Here is a 23669-nt window from a genome sequence, read left to right on the forward strand (position 1 = left end):
GTGGGAAGTGGGCCTAAGACACTTTGGGTCAATCCAATTTCCAGCTGAGACCCCTGACTCACATGGTTCTCAGCATACATGGGTCCCACAGAAATCAATTCTGCTTGAGATTTGCTGGGGAGGTTTATGTAACAAAAATCCACATCTGCCAGTGATTTCTGTTAACAAATAACTAAATCTAACTCAGCACATTATTTTAACGTAATATAAAGTTCCTTGATATATTCTGATCTTTCATTTTTTCATGTCCTCATTTGGCTTCTTCTGCTTAGAAATTCTATCAAATAGTAAGATGACTCCATAGACCACTCAAGCAACATGTGATCTGCTTGCAGCCATTTGCTGGCAATATAAATAAAGAAATTTTTATGAAAATTGTCAGAATAATGTCCTTTGTTGTAAGTATATCTTTGTGTACAGAGAACAAAACATAGTCCAGAAAGCATACATTTGAAATGACGTTATGAAATTTACATATCAGGCTGGAGCTCTTTATTTTATATCATCAAAAGTCCAGATCTAAGTTTTACTTTTCTGCTCACTAGTTGGACAGAGCACTACATAATGAAGTAGCAGACCAAAGTTACTTGAAGTGTGAAGTTTATTTGAGAAGATCTGAAACTAGTTTGCTTGCTGTCCCTGGAGATTAGCTTCTTTTGCATTTCTAGCTGAATCAACCTACCAATTAATCACCCTCCATTGATTATCTTTTCCTGCAGGTGCTCTAATTTACATGTCAGGAAGAATTCAAGCTCTACATTTCAAGTCAACTATTTTAGATCTAACTAACTATTTCAGATCTAACTACTAAGAAGCTTTGAAACGATGTACAATGTAGAAATATAAACCCAAATCCCATAAGAACAATGAAAAATGAACTTTGAGAGTTTAAAATCTAATTAATCCTACCATTTTGCAGTTGGTATGAATTTGGGAACCACAGTCATGCTTCTGTGTTGTTGCCATTATTAATCTCAGTCCTTATTTTGGTAGAACCTGACTTCACATAGTCAAGTGGTTTTATGGAATTTGCTATACAAATAAGATTGGAACTTCTGAATTATTCTGACATGGCTCAAAAGGATGACTGCGAATAGGCTAATTTGTATTACTGGATGGTTGACATTGGTACACTGCTGTGGATGTTTTTTTTTATATGCCCATTGTTCGTCTCTTCCTACTATGTTGTTATCCCTCCTTTCTTCCAAGGAGCTCAGTGTGGCCCATATAATTCTTCATTCCTCTACTTTATCCTCACAACAATGCAGTTAAGTACTTCTTGACATAGAGTGAATGTCCCAATGTGAGCCCAGTGAGTTTAATAGCTCTGGAAGGATCTGAATCCATGTCTCCTCAGTTTTAGTACAACACTCTAACTACTACTTTATCACTGAGCATCTTGTTGCACGTGTAGTACTGTACATATTGTCCAACAGTTTATGGAGATGACATGGAACATCTTTTATAGTTACAATCGTCCACACTTTGGTTGCATACTTATGCTTTTCATGATGGTTTCACTGCAGTATAGCTGGGCACAATGAGTTATTAAAATGCTTTTAGATTAAACAAAAAAAATTTAAACACAGCTTTCACTTGTCTTCTGCTGCCTAAAAGAGATACTACAGTTCTTCTTCCATATTCATTATGACATTGGTTGAAGCATAAGGACCCAAGTTTTGAAATGATGGAAAAGATTTTTTGACAATCGAATAAACACAAAGCAAACTTTCAATTTCTGATTTGCTGGCTCACTTTGAGCCTCTGAAAATCAGTTGAAAGTGTCTGATGAAACATAGTGTGGGATGGGGAGGAAGGGACAGTTAGAACATTTTATTCTTATTACTCTCAGTGAAAGCTTCATTGCAGTAATTGAAAGGGAATTTTGGAGTGCATATTAGCACTGTTTTTCAATCACCTTTCCTCAAGGATGTAGAAGTGGCCATAGGGGAGACTAGTTAGGCAGCTACAACATTAACATCCCCATAGACAAAATCATCTCTTAAAAACACCATAACGTACAACAGTTAAAATCCCAACCCTAACCCCCACACCTTAACCAGCAGCATCATAGAGGGGGCATCCAGGGAGACTAACCAAATACCTGGATGAAAAGGAAAGTCTTTTCCAAGCACATAAACCCATAAAGGTTAGGTAGCTGGTGAACCTCTAAGGGGAGGTTATTCAAAGCCTGGGAGCAATCACAAAGATAGCCCTACCACATGCCCTTACCCTCAGTATCTCAGCAGCAGGGTACCACAAGGAGAGCTTCCCACATGCCCTCAGTGCCTGGGCATATGAGTAAATGTGTATCTTTAGATAGGTAGAGCTCAAGCTGGTTAGGGCTTTGTATGTTAATTTCAACAACTTGAGCTGGGCCCAGGAACTTTTCCTAATGAGAGGTAACATTTTTCTATCTATTGTCTCCATAACACAAATAAACCTCTATCATGCCATGCTATATATTCCCAAGTGCAAGCATTGCTATGGATACCTAAATCTGTACATTGGGGCACACTGAACCTCAAAAGGGTTTTCTGCAAACTAGGGGGACACTCTGGGTCTGTAGAAAACGCCAATAAATAAATAAATAAACTCCAAAAAGTAGAAAACTCCAAAAAATTTAAATCCCCCCATTTGCAGAAAACGCCCCTACTTTTTGGCAGCTGCCTCCAGCCTCACCAGCCCAGAGACAATTGTTCCAGACCATCAGGGATGTTGACAGTCACTCAGACCCACCCAAGCAGGCCTGTGGACAGGGGGAGGTGGCGAGCAATGTCCAATACAGCCTGTGAGGGAGTGATGGGCAAGCCTGGAGCAAGTGATGCTGATCTTGGTCGACTCAGCAAATGGGGAAATGAAATTCCTTTCCACAAGTTTCGTGGGCCCCCACTTTTTTCTAAATTTAAAAGCCCTCAAATACTTAAGCTTTTATCTGTAGAACTGCTTCATCATTTGGTTGTCTTTTTCTCATTGTCTAATATACTTTTATAATCCTAATTATCCAGAGCCCTTCGGGGACTGGGCGGTCTATCAAATAATAACAACAAGAAGAACAACAACAATAATAGTAATAAGGCTCGAATTGTAATGAAGGCCAACAACCAGCTAAAGATCTGGCAGCTGTGAAATCTACAGCAATAATGATGATGATGATGATGATGATGATGATGATGATGATGATGATGATGATGATGATGATGATGATGATGATAATGGTGCATAGTAGTCCAAATATTTCAGAGACTATCATTTCTTGGCTGCCATTCCTTATCCAGTTCATTAGACATATAAGGACCTGTTGTCTAAACCTGTGACAGCTAAAAGAAGACTTTTGTCAAAAGGTTTTGGATGTCTAAGTATGTAATATCTGTCTACTTTGCTGAAACTTCCAGGATTTTTTTTAAAAAAATATTTATAGTCTGACTCTTCAGGGCTCAAGTTGGCTTAAAAAATATAACAAGATAATATAAAATCATTAAAATTAATAACCTTTTAATCTTTTTTCCTGCATTACTAGGATGCACATAGAGACATTGAAAAACATTATAAAAAAGAAATCATTATGTTAATATATATGACTGCAACACAATTCTATTTGTGCTGTGCTTCACTGCTGTGCACCTGTACTCAGGAGCAGGTAATTAAGAACACTCAAATCAAGGGAGAAATTAGGATATGGAGAACTCTGATATAGGAGTTGGATATTGGATATGGAGAACTCTGATATTGGAAATGTGGCTATGGAGAACATTGTGCCACTGAAACAATTTTAATTGGCCAGAGATGAGGTATCTGCAAACATCTTTCTCTGGCCCAATTCATGATGGGAATTTTATCTCTGCAACCCAAAGAAGCTTCAGATTCCCTGTGATATTTGTCTCAGGTACAACTGTTGCTGAAAATAGCATCATGATGGGGTTATTATGATTTAGGCCTTCTTACAAAATCACTATCAATGGCGAACCCTATGTAAGTATGAATTATTTCTAGTTTTTAAAACTTTGCATTGTGTGAAGCATTAATGCTGTACAGATTTATGTACATACGTACTTAATAAATGAAACATAACAAAAAGATAAAGGAATAATTGCAGAACCAAACAACTTCAATACTGAATTAATTTTACTAAGCTGTAATAACTCACAGTAAGAAGCAAAGTGGCATGAAATGTTAGAGGTCTTTCATAGAGATATTTGTTCATTTTGAGTCTCTGAAACAAACAGACTGCATCTTCTTTCCTTCTCCGAATTAAAATGTGCGCTTCTTTGCATGAATTTTGAAAGAGATATTAGTATTTACCACAAGTGGAACCCCCGGAGGAACTGCACATGAGATGTCTAGCAGTGTTTTTTCAGTGTCTTGCTCTTGTCAAGATTTTTTAAACCCTCAGAATTGAACATTGTGCCACTTCTACTTTACAAATGCTAAAATAAAGTCAAGTGCATTTTGGATGTCAGTTAGCTGACTGACAGACACTGGCAGTCCTTACATGAGCACTTCTGAGAGCAAGGCAATGGTCATGAAAAGCTGCAGCCTGGTGAACTGTCATGTGGGGACTATCAATATGGTTCTGAGATCTGAGCAATCACAGAAGCTCAAAAGGGGGTGTTGATCATGACAAATCATGGCAACTATACAGGCAGAAGAATTGCAGAGATAATAGTTCACACAACCTGTGTTTCAGCATGACTATCGCTCCCAAGTCAATCATGATATGGCATGATATGAAAATAAAATAAGATAAAACAAAACTACAGCAATTTTGGGTTGCATTATTTCTATGTAAAAATGAAAACACAATAGATCTTGATATCAATCAGCATGCTATCTTGTGTTGGATATAGGTTGCTAGCTTACAAACTACGTTTGTAAGTTGACTTAAAGTTGCACTATATTCAATGGGAGTTCATTTGAAATTTGCTCTTAGAACAGATGCTAAAGATTTATACGCTTCCTCGCGACGGCAGCGAACGGTTGGTCGGGCGCTTCTCGCCGCACTGACGCTGGGACCGGCCCGCATCGACGGTCCTGGAAGATGGCGTGGCAGCCGGGCGCCGCGGGAGCCGGTGTCAAGATTTATTCGCTATTCTTTGAAAGCCGCCTGGCGCGCTGCCGGTGTCAGGACATCGCTCTCTGGCCCCGCGCTTCGATCGAAGCAGGGTAATGTCCCAGGCTCGCTTATCACCGGAGGCCCGGGACAAGGTGAGTGCCGGTGGGGAGTAGATGAAGCCGCTGCCGTCAGCCGGCAGTTACGCCGGGCGCTTCAAAAAGAGCTTGGAAGCGCTCTGGGGAACGCCGCTTTCAGGTCGCTGGCGGGCGCTAGGATGGCGCTGGCTGCTGCTGCAGCTGCTCGCTTAATGGCGCCTGGAGACGGTGTTTTTACCGCCTCCAGGCCGGCCATGATTTGCCCGTATGAAACGCCTTTGTTTCTTTTTACATGTAAAGCGAAAAAAGCTGGGATCTTAAGCACATCGCCAAGTGAAAACCAAGTAATGAACTCTATGGGTCTATCTTATAAGAAAGAATGTACAGGATAGTAGCTTTACAGCGCAATCCTATGCAGAGTGAACTGATGTAAATAAATGGGCTCACACTGGAATAACTCTGCATAGGACTGTAGTTCTAAAGAGCAAAAGTTGTTTATTTGGAATCCTACTCAGGTATATTCCATGGGGCTTCCACCCAGGAAATGTCCTTAAGATTGTACTATTAGTCTCCTCACCTATGACAAAGCTATTGCATTTACAAAATGCAAGACTAAAAGATCAGGGACATTTTAAAACTATAAATGCCACAATACATCAACACTATAAATAAACTGTTTTTATCCTGTTGGGAATATCCTGTGGAGATAAGTATCACAATCCAGGGTTGGCTGGTTTTCTTCTGCCACATGTAAAATACACAAACTATCAACTTGCATCTAAAGCAAGTATCTGTTGAGAATAGCTGTAATTAAGTCTGAAGCTTCCCCACTGCAGGTTTTGGGACTATATCATATAATTCTTTGAATTGTAGCCACTGGGTTAATGAGAGATTGAGGTCATGCGCATGGTATGTTGGAGAGAATATCTATTTTGAATCTAGAAGATTAGGCAGTTGTGGATTAACTACTGCCACCAAACCTTTGTCCAGAAGAGAAAGCCAAGTACTATGTCCCCTAAAATGGGCTATAGCCATGACAACTAATGATAGAATATCATATCTTACAATGGACTAGTACAGTGGTTCTCAATCTGTGGGGTGTGACCCCTTTGGGGGTCGAATGACCCTTTCACAGGGGTTGCCTAAGACCATCGGAAAACAGTAGCAAAATTACATTTATGAAGTAGAAATGAAAATAATGTTATGGTTGGGGGTCACCACAACATGAGGAACTGTATTAAAGGCATTGGGAAGGTTGAGAACCACTGGACTAGTAGTTCCATCACATATGTTCCCCACCAACAGGGGGCACCACAATGTATTTTCATACGTTTGTATGAAAGCACTTATTTTGTAATGCATAAACTGTTAGCTGAGCAATTACACAACAGAGTCATGTAAAGTGATTAAAGTATACAGAATGTTTTATTCAGAAACTAACCTATTTGACAGTAAAAAGCAGAGACCGAGATAGATTCCTGGCTACATCACTAACTGTGAGAGAGAGTGAGTATGAAACCTCTGAGAAGGAGGAAGGTATTGCCCTAAGAGTAGCAATCTGGAGACAGACAGCAAAGAAAGTGCTGAGCCCACTATATTATCTAACAAGTCTTTTCTCTTGCTGCTTTCCTCTCTTGTTTTCTACACCAAACATTACTTCTCCTTGCTCCAACCTAAACAACCTTACAAAGTCAAACTGGAGAAAACCAACATATATTAATATTCCAGATTCAACTTGTTTTTCTATGTAGTTTTCAATAACAAAACTGAATGGAACTTTTTATTGTTTTTCAATTTGAGTGCTTCTTTCTCTTAGATTCTTCACCTGTGAGATGAATCAATCATCAATTAATTAATATAAAATGTATTATAAAGGCTAGGGATTTGATCTGTGGACTTGTTATACATAGATTCCTGATCTGGCTAGGAACCAAACGTACAGGAGATCAGGCTTCAGCATATCTCCCATTAATCTTTCTTTTACTGAGCCTCATTTAGTTCTTTGTAAAAATTTCTCTTTATGTCACTATGAGAAAGAAAAAACATTACTTTTAATTCTGGGTGAATGCCCAGGTTTGCCAAGGAATGAGAAAAGTGAGAACAAAAAGTGACAGTGATATACAAGTCCTCAAACTTGAAGAAAAAAAATGACACCTTGTAATGGGAAATCAATTGCCATCTTGAGGGTTGCTTTTCAGCCCCCTTGAAGAATTGACTAGGGGTGCGGTGGTTTGCCATGAGAGAAAGAAGCTCATGGCTTGGCAGGGAGCACACAGCCAGCCTGGCACTCAAAATCAATTTGCATGGCTGTGGGGGCAGGATACAGGTGCTGAGTACCAAGGATGTCTGGGTGGCATGAAGCCTGTGGCTTGGTCAGCAGTCAGTACTGCCCACATACTCAGTGGGCTTCACTGTGTTGGAGAAAATGGCAAGTTGGAGTACTGATCATGATTGGAATATGAGGAAACCTACAGCTTGCCAATGATTTCCTTCCAGCCCAAACACAGTTGGCACTCAGCACCTGCTTCCTCTGGCTGCCACATTCTTTCCCTCCTAGTGGCAAGGAGGAAGAGGAAGCAGAATCAGAAGGCAGATGAGGCCAAGAAAAACAGAAACAAGACAACAAGGAAGATATGGAAGGAAGTAGATGGGAAGAGGGAAGAGTAGGTAGAGAAAGGTAGTTGAAGGTGGGTTTCCGCTGCTGGATAATCAGTGAAAGAATTTCCCCATTTGGGTCTTTATTTCTGAGTTTCTTATAGGTGCACACTTGTATCACATATTAACTACTTCAAAATAAGGCCACTGAGAGCCAGTATGAACACCTGAACCAAGGTCATATGTCCATGCTCCAATCATAGCTATAGGATTGCCTAGAACTTTATTTGTTTCCTTGACATTTGAGATTCAAAATGCTTCTACTCATAGCCAAAGTATAACCACCACATAGCAACAATACACACACAGGTTTTCTTGCATCAAGTGTTATTTCAATAAAAACCAACTGAGTTATAAAGTTTATTCCAGGCTGTTCCATAGGGCATCCTGCAGTGAATGAGTGAATGCCAATGAAAAATTTCTAAAATCTCATACTCAGACATCTTATTCACATCTTAACATGCAGACAGCATCCCTTCTTCTATTAGCAAAATGGTCATGTTGTGCACAAAGGTGTTTGATAGAAGTAAGGGGAAGAGATAGGGGCTAGGGTAGGTCCCAATAGACCGAAAAGATCTATACATATTTCAAATTAATCCAGCTGTTTTTTTTAAAGCCTCCATCTACTTAACCCTCCAAATATTTGCAAGGACTGAACATTGGGAGCAAGGAGCAGTGTTCAGATGTGAACTCTCAAAAGGCAGCCTAAAAAGAATCAGACTTATAAGTAATGAAGCAATCAATTACCACTGAGCACCTTTGGAACTAAGTCAGCTTTTGGGATATGTCACATATAGTTAGTGTGATAAATTTTGAGAAAAAATACTAGAATGTGTCCATTCATTCAAGCCCACAAAATTCACTAACACAATATTTTTACTATCCTGTCTCTACAGCTGCTATTCAATGGAGGGGGGGGGGGCTGTGGTCCAGGCCAAGCCCCTTGGTCTTTCATTTAAAAGCTATTAGATAGCAGGCATGAAGATAGAGAATGTGGTGCATGAGTTTTGAAAATGCATGTTGGTCATATACTATTTAAGGGTGTCAGTTAAAATAACTTAAGAGTAATCTTGAAATTTGTATTCTACGAGTTGACCCCAAATTAGTAAATAATACTGAATCCAATATGGACCCTTATTTGTGCTACTGCCCAAGCACTAGAACTTTTACCCTTGTAATGCTTCACATTATATAAGTTTGAAATTGATTTTATATTTCATTTGTATTCAGAACTGCAACATCTATAATTAATAGCAGTTATCACCCTAGAATGTGTCAACTTTTCAAAATGCTTTTATCTGTAAAATGTAAACAAGCAGCATCTCATGCATATTTTTAGGAACACTTTGAAAAAGTCTTCTTCCATATGCCCTGCTTTGCCTGATTGTTTTCCCCTCCTTTTCATTTGTAATATCCAAGCTACCACTTTATTCATTCTAATAGTTCTCTTCTTATACCATATTTGCTGATGTGGTCCATTTATTATTTGTGCAATGCAGGGCTGAACATTTTTTGAAAGCAAAACATATTACATCCATAATTTTACCTTAATACTTTTCAAATTAGTTTTATGAATTTTAAGTGTTACTAGGATCCACATTTTCCTCATTTTTTTCAATGAAAACCAAGGCAACATTTCTCTACATCTCTAGTTTCTCTCTCAAATCCTCTTGAAGATATTTACACAAATTGTAGCGTCACTGTCGATTGTTTTACGGAGATATGAGCACAAAGCATTCCTATATTGTGGGAAACTTTTTATAAGTTAAATTGTTTGCAAAAACAGTTAAATTGTGTGCACACATCCCTTTCTCTTTTTTTAAAAAAAAACTTAGGGAGACACTAGGCATGTTGATAATTTTTACATGAATACAGTCATCTAGAAAACTTATCTTGTTTGAACTTCCTGAATTAGATATGAAACAAATTCCTGATCAAATCACCTTGATGAACTGGTGTGGCATTGGCTGAGTACAGAACTATGCCGGGCAACTTCACACCTACACGCTAGATGCTTCCTTGTCCAAGGAACCAAATCTTTTGAGAATGGAAGGGATTTACATCCAGCCAGTGCGACTTTCTATCTCCCACCTCCTGCTCTAGTCCAAAATTTCTCCTGAGATCATGCTTTTGGGGGATAAGGGACCCCAAGAACATCAGTGCGGGGGGGGGAGGGAATTAGAGGTTTGCTGAGAAGGGGAAAATCTGCAGAAATCACCCTCCCCAGTATACACCTCCAGTGATTCCAAGCAGTGATTCCAAGCCAACATACACTTAAGTTCTCCAGTGATTCCAAGCCAATTTTATTTACCAGAGAAGAGGAAGTATCCCCAGTATCATGGTGATTTGAGAATGGATTTGTTTGCAGTTGGCCACGGCTTTGTACCTGAGAAGATAAATAATGTATAGATCTGAGTATTAAGATACATGGGACAGGCTCTCTGGGTTGATATGGAGATTAGGGTTCACCCAGAATTTTGATTGGGTAAGAGGCTCCTCCCAGGAAAGTGAGGAGGAGTTAAAAGTTTGGTAACAACTATTAAGTTTGGTTCAAATGCTGGAAGTCATATTCTTCTGTATGGAGCAAATGAAGGTCAGGAATGTAAGAACATAAGAACATAAGAACATAAGAACAAGCCAGCTGGATCAGACCAGAGTCCCTCTAGTCCAGCTCTCTGCTACTCGCAGTGGCCCACCAGGTGCCTTTGGGAGCTCACATGCAGGAGGTGAAAGCAATGGCCTTCTGCGGCTGTTGCTCCCGAGCACCTGGTCTGTTAAGGCATTTGTAATCTCAGATCAAAGAGGATCAAGATTGGTAGCCATAAATCGACTTCTCCTCCATAAATCTGTCCAAGCCCCTTTTAAAGCTATCCAGGTTAGTGGCCATCACCACCTCCTGTGGCAGCATATTCCAAACACCAATCACACGCTGTAATGGTAAGCGCGTTTCCTTTTATTAGTCCTAATTCTTCCCCCCAGCATTTTCAATGATCGCCCCCTGGTTTAGTAGTGTATTGTGAGAAAGAGAGAAAAATTTCTCTCTGTCAACATTTTCTACCCCATGCATAATTTTATAGACTTCAATCATATCCCCCCTCAGCCGTCTCCTCTCCAAACTAAAGAGTCCCAAACGCTGCAGCCTCTCCTCATAGGGAAGGTGCTCCAGTCCCTCAATCATCCTTGTTGCCCTTCTCTGCACTTTTTCTATCTCCTCAATATCCTTTTTGAGATGCGGCGACCAGAACTGGACACAGTATTCCAAGTGCGGTCGCACCACTGCTTTATATAAGGGCATGACAATCTTTGCAGTTTTATTCTCAATTCCTTTCCTAATTATCCCCAGCATAGAGTTTGCCTTTTTGCTCCACACAAACACAGGATGACCATAGACAAAAGAAACAAAGGCCAGGATACTTCTATTCAGATGCTCCCACCAGTGACCTTGCTATCTCCTGTGTTACTCCCATGCTATAGTCTTCATTGTTACTCATGGGTATTTATATAAATGTACTATTTATTGTGTAAAATATATTTAAAATTGATTTTAAAAATTTTATGCCTATTAAAGGTTAATAAAGATAAAGAAGATTTTAAAAATTATTTTAAAGTGGTAAGATAATATTTATGGTTTTTATATTTTTAAATATTTTTTAAATAAATTGTATATTTAAATTGATGAGATGATATGTAAAATAAGATTATATTTACAATTATTTATACATATTTATAATTACTTATTTCAATTTGACTATTTTCATACTAATAGGTAAAAGCGATGATTAATTTATTGTTGAATAGAACCCAAGTACGACTAAGTAAATGTTTGAAAAGATGAAATGATCAGTACACTGATGAAGAGTTCCTTGTTCAAAAATGGTGACAAAATGCGTGTTCCATTTTGAAGTTCCTTTGGATTCTATCTGAAATCTAACTCCAGGTACAACTGTTTACGGCATTAACCATCTCTATGTGGAATCAGCACGTTAAGCCGCATATGTTCGTCCCAAAGTAAGGCGATTGCTTGCCCTCATATAAAACTTTGTGGAATGCTCAATACAGTCTGTGTAACCGTTCATAACAAATAGTACAATTCAGAGCTAGAAGTATTATATTGGTGACTCAGACAGCACTGGATGTATTTCCCCTTTAGGGAGGATCGGAAGGTACCTAACAGAGCTGGACAATGTTTAGAGAATCTGAAATGCATACAGGGATTCAGTTAGAAACGTTTAGGCACTCAATGGACAAAAGGGGATTGTTCTTTGTTAGATGATGATGAAGTAGAGTTTGGATTTATATCCCCCCTTTCTCTCCTGCAGGAGATATTGCTTGCCAGTGATTGTTTTTTGATCTTATGAGACTGCATGTGTTTGAATGGTATACTTTTTAAGTCTGTAAAAAAAATTATGTTGGCACTTGTATCACTTCTTTGTTACTGTATGTGTGTCTTTATGATAAGATTCTGCACATTTATACACAGATTAAAATAGGTTTAGTGGCAGAGTGCAATGTGTTCTTATTCTATTCATTTATCAGTTACATTGCACTCAAGTAGGTTATCGTTCTTTTGAAATGCCCCTTTGTTGCTCCGGAGGCTTCCACCGCTGTGCAAAAGAATTATGTACATATACTGTATATTTTTTCCATGCCACACTTGATACACACAAAGTATATATTTTATATGTATGACACTGATTTAGTGATGTACAAATAATATTAACGAATGCACAGATTTGATGGTAAATGAACAGAAAACAGTATAAAATAATCACAGACCCATTTCATATAAGGAGAAACAAAATTTAAAAAGGGGAAGGTTTTTTTTCAAGTCAAAATGCTAGAGATGGGTAAATTCCAAGTAATTCCTAGGCAGATCCCACTCGTATTTTAAGCATTATTTTTCATAGTATCAAAATTAGTCATAGCCACCTGAATAAAACAGATTGGTATACATTACCATACTTCAAGTATGTTTAAAAAATGGGAAATCAGTTTGTCTCCTGCTGCATTATAAAATGAGTTTTATGTTTAGTTGATTTTAAGAGGTAGTACCAGATATGTACATAAAACCTACACTGCTCTGTTTTTTGGATGCACACATATAGAGAATCCAGAGCATTTTTACAGTGATTTTGGAGTTAATGGGCATGAGTTATATTTCCTCTGACCGTGAATAATATAATTTTGCAACATTTTCTCATTCAAGTGGAAAAAAGAAAAATGACTGGCCCTGTTCTCAGGTCTTCATAGTGATTGCTATGTATTCTGTATACAACTGAAGTGTTATTATCTGTCTTGTTCCTGTGAACTGATATTTCCTACACATGCCCTCCCCCAATGGAATTCTATAACAGCATTCACATGAACAATCACAGCTGTACACTCTGAAATGCACAGGCTTCCATATAGGATTCTGCAGATGATCCATGTATGCAATTTGTGATGTTGCCGGGTGGCAAACTGCACAGTATCATGTTTTACATTACAGTCAGTATATGTGAGGTAACCACCTTCTACATACAGGCTTTGCTTCTGTGACTACCAGAAATCCTTTCTACAATGACTCTGATGTGCATGCAGTACAAATGCATGGATCCAACTGCAATACAAATGCATGGATCCAACATTAAAAGAAATGGGTCATATCCAGTTGTGGGATTCAAATAATTTAACAACCAGTTCTGGTGGTGGGATTCAAATAATTTTACAACTGGTTGTTTATAAGCACCATTTTAACAACCGGATCTGGTGCGAACCTGCTGAAACCCACCACTTGCCATATCCCCTCAAGATGGGAGACAATTTCAGAGCCTGATTGGGGGCATTTAAGCCTCCTCCAGATGCATGCTGTCTCTAAGTTAATCCATAAAGCCAAGCTAGCAGTGGGGAGAGGGGGAAATGCAAGGACAGCAGTGATCATCCTCACAGGTGATCTCCGTAGGCAGCTGGATCAAAGCAAGTCAGTGCTGCTGTTATTACTTGATCTTTCATCAGAATTCAACATGGTTGACTATGATTTTTGAGCCACCACCTCACTGATGCTGGTTTACATGAGATAGTCCCTCAACCTATGGTGCTTCAAAAGATAAAATATCTGGAGGTAGCTGGAAGTGCACCATACTAAGGATAACATGGTTACTGAGAATTAGAAGCCAAAATCATTTTTTTGATGTTCATGTTTCTATAGATGAAATGTATAAAAGAACAGTCTTATGCATATGTAAGAAAATAATGGTTTAAGGCCTGTGGTGGCTCTCAGCACCCCTGCATAGCACAGAAAATTATTCATAGTCAGAAAAACATCCTAGAAGATATTTAATTGGAATTAATTCAACTCAGAATGTTCCCTTGACCTGGGACATCAGTCCTCTAATGCTCCTTCACTTATCTATGAAATTTCATTAAAACTGGACATGTTCTTACATTTTATAATAAGAAACATGTGTTTATTGCACAGCATAAAATAAATAAACAGCAAACAAAAACTGACTAGAGCCCTAGACAGGGTGCCCCATGCAGAAGTCTTCAAAGAACATGTTTCTCAAAATCCTTGCTGCTACAGTAAGACTTAATTCTGCTTTGGATTCCCAAGTCCCACAAAAAGACATTAAGAAGTTTTTAATGGGGCTTTATTTTCCCCTCAGACTGAAGTATATAGCTATTTACATCCATGGAGGATATTTTCCTGCCTAGAGTCTTGTTGAATAACCAAGCCTGAATAACCAAGTACAATTACTTGGTTGATTTGATTAGGTAGTCATGAACTGAAACAGTTATAACTTCAGGAAACAAAGATTTACTTGGCACAGAAGCCCCCCTCCCCTTTTTTTAGCTTGTACCAGCCCTGGTGTTTTGTTAAGCAGAATTTATTTACTGTTACCATAAAATGTCACAGTTATATCTGTATCAGATAGAGTTGAAAGTCAGAGTTGACATTCCTTCAGTGATTGTTTATTATACCATTGCTTCACTTGTGTTTTTCAAAATGTCTTTAGGGCAGCCAACTCATTTTTTAAAGTAGAAAATGTAATAAAGTAGAAAAAATAGTAGAAAGGCAAAACAAATCCTTGATACTTCCTAGACCAATCATATGTGATACACCAGGAATTAAAGTGGTCTGTACACAAGATCTTCTCCTACTAAAAACCACTATAACCCACACACACAACTCTACCACACTTCACTAAGGCATTATTACAGGGGTTCTCAACCTTCCTAATGCTGCAACCCTTTAATACACTTCTTCATGTTGTGGTGACCCCCAACCCTAACATTTATCCATTTTACAGATGGAGAACACTGATTCAGAGAGTCCTAGGCGACCCCTGTGAAAGGGTCGTTCGACCCCGAAAGGGGTCCCGAGCCTCAGGTAGAGAACCACTGCATTATTATGAACAAGGAACATTTCCATTACCCAGTTTGCTGGGGTTACAATATAGATGATTAGTGATGGCAATAGCAAACCATGTATTGTCAAAGGCTTTCACATCCGGAATCACTGGGGTGCTGTTTTTGGGCTGTATGGCCGTGTTCTAGCAGCATTTTCTCCTGATGTTTTGCCTGCATCTGTGGCTTGCATCTTCAGAAGATCTAAAGCAAGTGGAGTATATATACCTGTGGAATGTCCAGAGTGGGAGAAAGAACCATTTGCCTGTTAACAAGTGTAAATGGTGCAATTAGCAAGCTTGATTTGCATGTGTTGGGAGGGATGTATCCATTTATCATGTGAGAAACCATGAAGATAGCATAATCAATTAGTAAGGGCATCTGCACTGTAGTAGCCTGGCCTTTTGATTCCTTTGATTGCTTACTGCCTAGAGTGGTGGGTAGTGTTCAACCAGAAAAATCAGCAATAGCAGAACATGTGATAAATCAACCTGGGCACAAAATATTATTTGAAAACACAGATATTCTGGACAACACAGACAACACAGAGAAGCCATGTCTGTCAGACATGTCAGACAACATGTCAGACAACACAGAGAAGCCACTGAAATTCACAAGCACATGGAGAATTTCAACAGAAAGGAAGAACCCATGAAAATGAACAAAATTTAGCTACCAGTACTGAAAAACACTAGAATCAAGACAGTGACTGTTGAAGGCTTTCACGGCCGGATTCAACTGGTTCTGGTGGTTTTTCCGGGCTGTGTGGCTGTGGTCTGAATCTTGTTCCTAACATTTCGCGTGGACACAGTGGGTAACAGACTTCCCTCTGTGATACACCTCTGAAGATGCCAACCACAGATGCAGGCAAAACATTAGGAACAAGATCCACCAGACCACGGCCACACAGCCCAGAAAAACCACCAGAACAAGACAGTGACTAATGAACACCACCCACCACTCTACACAGTAAGCAATCAAAGGGATCAAAAGGCCAGGCTACTACAATACAGATGCCCTTACTAATTGATTATGCTATCTTTACGGTTACTCACATGCTAAATGGGTGGATCCCAACCAACACATGCAAATCAAGCTTGTTAATTGCACCATTTACACTTGTTAACAGGCAAATGGTTCTTTCTCCCACTCTGGACATTCCACAGGTATATATACTCCACTTGCTTTACTACCATTAAATCCTCTGAAGATGCCAGCCACAGATGCAGGCGAAATGTCAGGAGAAAATGGTACTGGAACACAGCCATACAGCCCAGAAACCACACAACACCCCAATAGCAAACCACCCCATAAACAAAGTCTGTCTGGAAAAGTTGTTACATCATGCATGGATCAGTAATGATCTACTACTTGCACCTTTACTTTTTTACCCAAACAACTCAGTTTTGTTGCTCAGAGCTCTGGCATTGCAGTCATGACCGAATATTATTTCTTCATTCACCTTTTCCAAATATTTCTACTAAATATATTTCAGGCTTGTAAGAATCCTAGTATTTCCCACACCTTTCTCTTTTCAAAGTGAAGTAGAATATTTGGAGCTACTTTATCTTAATCTTGACCATTACATCATGCTAGTCAGAACTTTCTAGTTTACCTGGCAGCAGCTCTCTGGAATTCCAGATCTGTCTATACCTGTAACTTATGACTCTTTCATGGAGACAGCAGATTTTCTACATGCAAAAGATATATTGCTCACTGATGCACCATCCATTTCTTATAGTAGTACTACTGCAGTGGCACAATGTGGTACGTGAATTTTTCTCTGAAAAAAAGTTACTTCTGAAGCTCTGACAAACTTGAAACCTCCTTATGTATTCAAACGAAATTATAACCTCCTACTAGAATTGAACAAAGTGAAGATCAGACTTCAGGTGAAGCTGAAATCAACATTCACATTGATTCTGAGAAGATTAGACTAACAGAATTATGGCTGATGGTCTGATCAAAGCGGATTTCAATCATGTTGAACTCATTAGGTTCAACTGGTTCCATACTTTAATTTTTGTTAACATGCAATGTCTCATAAAAATATGTTGAATAACAGAGGGTGAAACATCTAGTAGATAAATGAAAGAGTTGATAAAAAAGTGTTTTTTTTCTTTTCAGAAAGAGATGCATGACAAAAAGGTCAAGAATTTGAAAGAATATACAAGAGGCAGACAAGTGTTTTACATAATTGTGGTGTCTGCACATTATGTCAATCTGTTTGACCCAAATGTTAAATCGCCTGTTAGGGAATGTGACCTGTAAAATATGAAGTAGCTATTTTAATTCCTTGTAATACATTTTATGTTGCCAGCATCTGGAATCTTATCTGGAATATTTTGTGATTACTGAGTGTTTTTCTAAGATTATGGTTGAAAATTAAGAACATTTAAAAGGTTTCTTCCCTTTAGTTTCTAAACTAATTACCTTTGGTCAGAACCATGTATGAATGATATTAAAGGGAATTAGAACCTTTATTCTTGTTACTATGCTCCATTTTTGATACTCATTAAGTAGAAAGTATGAGGCAGAAATATTTACAATATAGAAACAAGCTTCTTCATCCTCTACTAAGTGTATGCAAAATAATGGCAATACAAGATTGAAGTGTGCACTGGGACCACTGAGAAGGAGAATTACATTTTCTCCCCATTGACATTTTCACTACTGAAACATCTCCATACCAGGTAGACCTGAAACACCTCCATCTCCATGAATCATAGGCCTCATGTGATTACTGAAGCAGGCCCTGAACATGACAGCATGCAGGAAGTCCTGAGCATATTCAAGAACACTTCTGCTTAAACTGAAAGCTGTGGTTCTGGGCAGATTCCATGGATCTTGAGCCTCTGCTTTTCAGCAAAAAAACAAAACAAATAACAAATAATGGAAGATAATAATGGGCATGGGCTACCTTTATGTAGCCACCCAACATGATGAGTCGGTCTGCCTTCACTATGCTCCTTTTCAATCTGTTGAAAATCAGCAAAATTGTAGGTGTGATGCTGAAGGTTTATACTTAGGAACGCTCATGAATTGTGTAAATCTGCAAATCAAATGAAGCTAACCCCCCCCCCCCCAGATATTTATTCAATTAGGTCCAACATGTGCATCTTAAGTTTGATGGCAAAACTTACTTCTTTTAAAATAGCAGTCAGAAAGGATTGCCATAGTTGTCACTTGGTCAAGTTATGCCTGGAATCTGGGCATCCTTACTTTTTAAAGGAAATCTCAGAGACTGCAATTGGAAGCACATTCACTAGGGAATGAATCCCATTGAACTTCTCAGTACACATGTTTAGAACTGTACTGTAGGTCTTAATGATAGAGACAGAACACAGTTTTCAGACTAACTTATGCAATGGAAATATGTTCCAGTTCATGAGGGCAGTCTTAGTTAGAACATGGGAAGATGGAATCATTCCTGGCTTCCTTATTGCTATGAGCTGCTGCTTCCACTGTTGCCTTAATTCATGACTCACAGCAGATTTCAGCCAAGTAGAGTGCAGCATAAGGCATAGTCACTTAGAAGTAAATCCCACTGAAATCAATGAGGATTTTTAAACCAAATCTTAGACGATCAATAAGTGTCATATAGCTAAGGCAAACAGTTGTATTTGAATTGAGTTAAATAGCTGAAAAGCAACAATGCAGCATAGATATATGAGATTTCTTCTTGGGAACATTTCCGGGGGAGGTTTATGCAAAGTTTCCTTCAACATCTGGTCATACACGTGCCTACAATTGCTAAGAGACATCAGGGTGAACATGATTATATAAAAATACAGCCCATCCACACATCCATCTCAATATTTTTTGCTGCTTCTGGACATATGTGAATTATTGTGGATATTGCCTCACATCCTGGGTTGCAATATTTTGTCTCTGAGGATATCCCCCTCAAGGTCTTTTCTAGGATAAAATGTGGTATAATTTGCCTATTATCCACCAGTATGATACAGAATAATCTTAAGTGCACATACCTTACAAATACTGAAACATAACTGGTAATGTTACTCTTAAGTCTGCCCTTAGAGTGGGGAATTAGGATGATCAGACCTTGCTTACTGAGAGGAGTAGTCAGGATCTTTTCCACCGGAATTTACAGAGGTGGTTTCTTCAAGAAATCCACAGAAATCACGAGTAGAAGTTTAACAATTTTATTAGAAAAAGTAAAATAATAAAAATACAAGCAGACAAATGGTCAAAGCACACAAAGAATCCACACAGTCCTAGCATATAGATTGAGTTGAGTATAAAGGCCTGGAATAGAGAGAGATTTTCAGGGGAATAAAGGTGATAATTACCTTGTCCTGAAAAATGGATGCTGGAAAGCAGAGTTCAATGCCCACACTGAGCTCCAAAGAGACAGGGTGAAAGCAGATGGTATACAGTGTGACAGACACACTAGGCACTGACTGCAGGGTGGGCAGCTAATTTATAGGGAAGATTGGACTAAAAGGGTTTAATCTTTCTAGGACAAACCTGGCTCTTAATGTGGAAATGCAAAACTGTGCTGAAAGATTCTAACTCACAATGCACTTGTTCCCAAAATAGTTCCATTAAATGCAAAAGGATACTAATTGAAGGAGACTTTTTTTGTACTTTTGTGGACTATCATCAGAAATTTCTGATTTGAATTTGTAATGGTGCATTTCCTGCAGCATAACTACTGCAAATGGACAATTAATCAAAACTGAATTAAGAATAATTTCAGAAGGTAAGAATAATGACTGCCAGCAACTTGAAAACTACCCAAGAGCCTGTTGATTACTTGGAGAATACCAAAGCTCCGCAGGCAAATACTGGCTATCAATATAATTAAAGGGAGGGGTTGGGAAGGCAAACTACAGCCTGTGCAACTTGTAACAGTAAACAATGGGATTCTCAAATATTTCTTTCTTCATAACTGACACTTCAAGCAAATTCTCTCCACAGTGATCAGTATTAAAGGCAATGGGTAAAGTTCCCCAAACTCTGCCAAAGGTAAAAATTCAAGGCAGCTCTTCTTGGACTATAAAACCTGAGAAAAACAGAATTGAGTTTCTGGCATATCTCAGAGCTATTTTTTAAACATACATCTATTATATATTTATTCACATTTGGAGTATATTCATCTGGTTACTGACAAACATATGGCAACATCACAGCTCAAATAAAGTGTGATAATGTTATTTGATAAAAGGCTTTGATGTTTAGCAATGAATTATTTCAGTTCTTAGTCTGGAGTGTGATACAATCTTATCTTACGCCTTTAATATTTTGTTAAATAATTTAAAGAAACATTACTGCATCATACAAGCAAACCAGTAACATAAAAATATTTTTCAAACTAATTTCACAAATTCAAAAAATTTCACAGATAGCTGATAATTATACAAAAATGCACAAACATAAACACCTATTTCTTGTGTTTCATATGGTCTTTCAAATTTAAGGGAATAATTTCCCCATGCCCAGCAACAGCCGCCTGAGCCCTTCCCCCCAAAAACCCCCTGATGAACACCTGTGTCTTCACTGGTGCCTCATTTCAGCAGGTCAGCACAGTATTTGTCTATCAGTGACTAGTTTGAATCTTTGCTGGGTTTTTTTTTTTTGGCTAGACCAAAAAGTGCAACAATATCTTTTCTGGTTTAGTATGTGCTGGGAAATAATTAGTGAAAGAAGTAAAGCGCATTCTAAAATATTATTTCAAGGAGTGTACAGATGTTGGTTGGGTTTCAAAATCACATTGCTGGAATGCAAAGGTACAGCAATTCAAGATGGGAAACACCTATCACATTCACATTAAGCATTCTGTGTGTGTGTGTGCATTTTTAAGACAAATAATAAAAGTGTATGCCAACAGTTTTTGATAAACATAGCTCTATATAATTTCTTTTGTTCAGATTCTTCCAGAATAAATGAGGCTCCTTGACTAATTAATACACCAATGACTTCTCACATCAAGGCACAACTACTGCTCCAAATTTTTAAAAGATAGATAACAAACAGCCTAAGGAGATATTGCAGTAGAGAAAAATTTCACTGACAGTTACAATATGGTTCCTCTCACACAAGTGACTAAAAACAGCAGCACGATAAAAGATCATTAGTCTTACTAACCTGTGGTGTCATTCCATGGCAGATATACATGATCGGAATATTTTCTGTGTCTGGCCCCTGATCAAGGCACAAATCACTTTTTAAGGAATTCTGCAGCTACAGAGAAGTACAAAAAAGACAGAGGAACAGAAGAAAACTTGTTAACAAAGGCCTAGTATAGTATTACATTTGATCACAGCCATCTCTTTGCTGTATCGTTTAAGTATTGGAGAATAAAAATCCAAAGCTTAAAAACAGAGTATTAAAATGTAATGTAGTATTGCATAATGATCAGTAACTGCACAGTATACAGTTCCCAGAATGCTAATACCTGATGGTCAACATGTCTCACAAAAACTCACATTGAAAGAAATGTTGTTATAAAGATGCCACTGGACTTTTATTTTGCTACAACACGGCTGCCCCTTTAAATTAGTAGTGTGACCAATTTTTTTTTTTGGGGGGGGCAGGTTGGATTCTGGTATTTTTATTAAAAGCTGAATCTCCATACCAGTATGAATTTTTTACAGCTTTTTTTGGGGGGGGGGTCTATTAAATCATATGGAAAATCTTTGTGAGGTTCTTGGGGGGTTAAAATAGAGCCACCAGATTTTCAATGTAGCTTCTAGTGACTTTTGTTTTATTTATTTATTTATTTATGTTTTAATCTTATATACCACCCAGCCCCCGGAGGGCTCTGTTAGAGGAATCCTCTGTTAGAGGAATCCCCAAGTTCCTCTGTTAGAGGAATCCCCAAGTTCAGTAACAAAAAAATGGGTCAGGAGGTCAAATATTATGGGACTCTAAAGAGGGTGCCTTGTCCATTCTACATTGTTTCCAATGAAGAAAAATGGGCCCCCATTAAATTGAAACCCTGACCCAATCTTAACCAAACTTGGGGTTCTTGTAAAGGGATTCACCAGAAACTAAACTGCAAATTGGATGCCTCCACCTCACCCCCCCTCCCATTCCTACAAAGATTTCCCAATAGTTTCCTTATGATGGGAAGATTTTCTCTCTCTGATTTCTCAGCTCTGATATAGGTCAGTCTTATGTCAGTGGAGAACTTTTACAGGACTTTGGGCAGGCTGTTTTAAAATATATAAGCACTAAATTTGCACTATACTTTTTGGTGACTCTCCTTATATGAACCTCCAAGTTTGGTGAAGATTAGTTTATGGGGCCCAATATTATGGATCCCCAACGGGACCTAAAATGCAGATTCATAAAATTGGACTCCCCGGCCCAATTGTCACCAAACTACAATGAAAATCTGGTGCCTCTATCACAGCATTCCCAGAGCTCCACAGAAATTTCCCTTGGTAAAAAATATTCCTCCAAACACTTTTTAAAAATTATTTTTGCTTTTTTTGGCTCCTTTGGGATGGTGTCCCCTTTTGTCAGTCAAAAGAGGTATAAAAGCTGAAATGGCTTTCCCCTCCCCTTTTTTTTGGTTCAGTCTGTCCAAAAACACACCTTTATTCAAAATATACCTTCAGAGATCTTTACTATGATTCCCACACCACAAGTAGATTTAGGATTATTCTTCCTATGATCTTCATCCCCCTGGGCAAAACTGTCTTCTAAAGAAATTGAAGCTATTTATGTGATGTTCCAGTGCCTATAATAATAATAATACCAAGGGGATCTTGGCTTCCTAAAATACATCAGTCCAGATCAAAGCATTCTAATTAATGTTGAATTCTTTGCTTTATAAGCAAATCAAGTGAAAACCATTTAATAACATGGATCCCCAGGGCTGTCTACAACCAGTTACTTTTAAATGACTATTGTGATACATATATAAAAGAAGAGGATCCATAACATAAAGTGATAGTACAAAAAGCAATTCTCACAATGTCCAAAAGTATAGTAAAGTAGTCAGTGAACAGTTGGATTCACTATTGGACTTTACTGTGTCAAGTCAATTTCCTGTATAGCACAAATACCCTTTAGTATATCAGCTTTCCTTCAGAGCTGCTGTAAGAAATCTGGCTACCTTTGCTGGGCTGATCTGAGCTTTTAATTTATGCTTGTCAAATAAATGTTGGCTTAATCCAACAAGTGTGTGACAGAAAATTCAGTTATTCCACTGCCATTTTTTGCTTCTATTTTTATCGATGATCAAAGATGCCTTTGACCTCATTCCTAGCAATATGTCAGAAGCCTCCTCACATTTAATGAAACTCTTAGCTGAGTTTGGATCTGCTATTTTTAAAAAGGAAGGCTGCTTAGCAAACATTATTATTGCCGTTAGCCATCTTATTCTGGAAACCTAAGCATACTTCTGAGTTCTTACTTCTTTCTACTAGCTAAAACAAAGTGCTCTTTTAAGTTTTAATGTTATGATTTTTCATACTTTAATATGCACCTACATTATATATGATGTT

At 38.3% G+C, this 23669-nt stretch overlaps 1 protein-coding gene across 1 annotated transcript in view; it reads right to left on the bottom strand.

Moving 5' to 3' along the window:
* Window positions 1-23669, bottom strand: part of GALNT18 (polypeptide N-acetylgalactosaminyltransferase 18) — a 362912-nt gene that overhangs the window by 18040 nt on the left and 321203 nt on the right. Inside the window, exon 9 of the mRNA XM_048484426.1 lies at window positions 21301-21396. Coding sequence (XP_048340383.1) covers window positions 21301-21396 — 96 coding nt within the window. The remainder of the gene's footprint in view (window positions 1-21300; window positions 21397-23669) is intronic.

Source organism: Sphaerodactylus townsendi, linkage group LG02 (assembly GCF_021028975.2).
Source record: "Sphaerodactylus townsendi isolate TG3544 linkage group LG02, MPM_Stown_v2.3, whole genome shotgun sequence".
NCBI classification, from domain to species: Eukaryota; Metazoa; Chordata; class Lepidosauria; order Squamata; family Sphaerodactylidae; genus Sphaerodactylus; species Sphaerodactylus townsendi.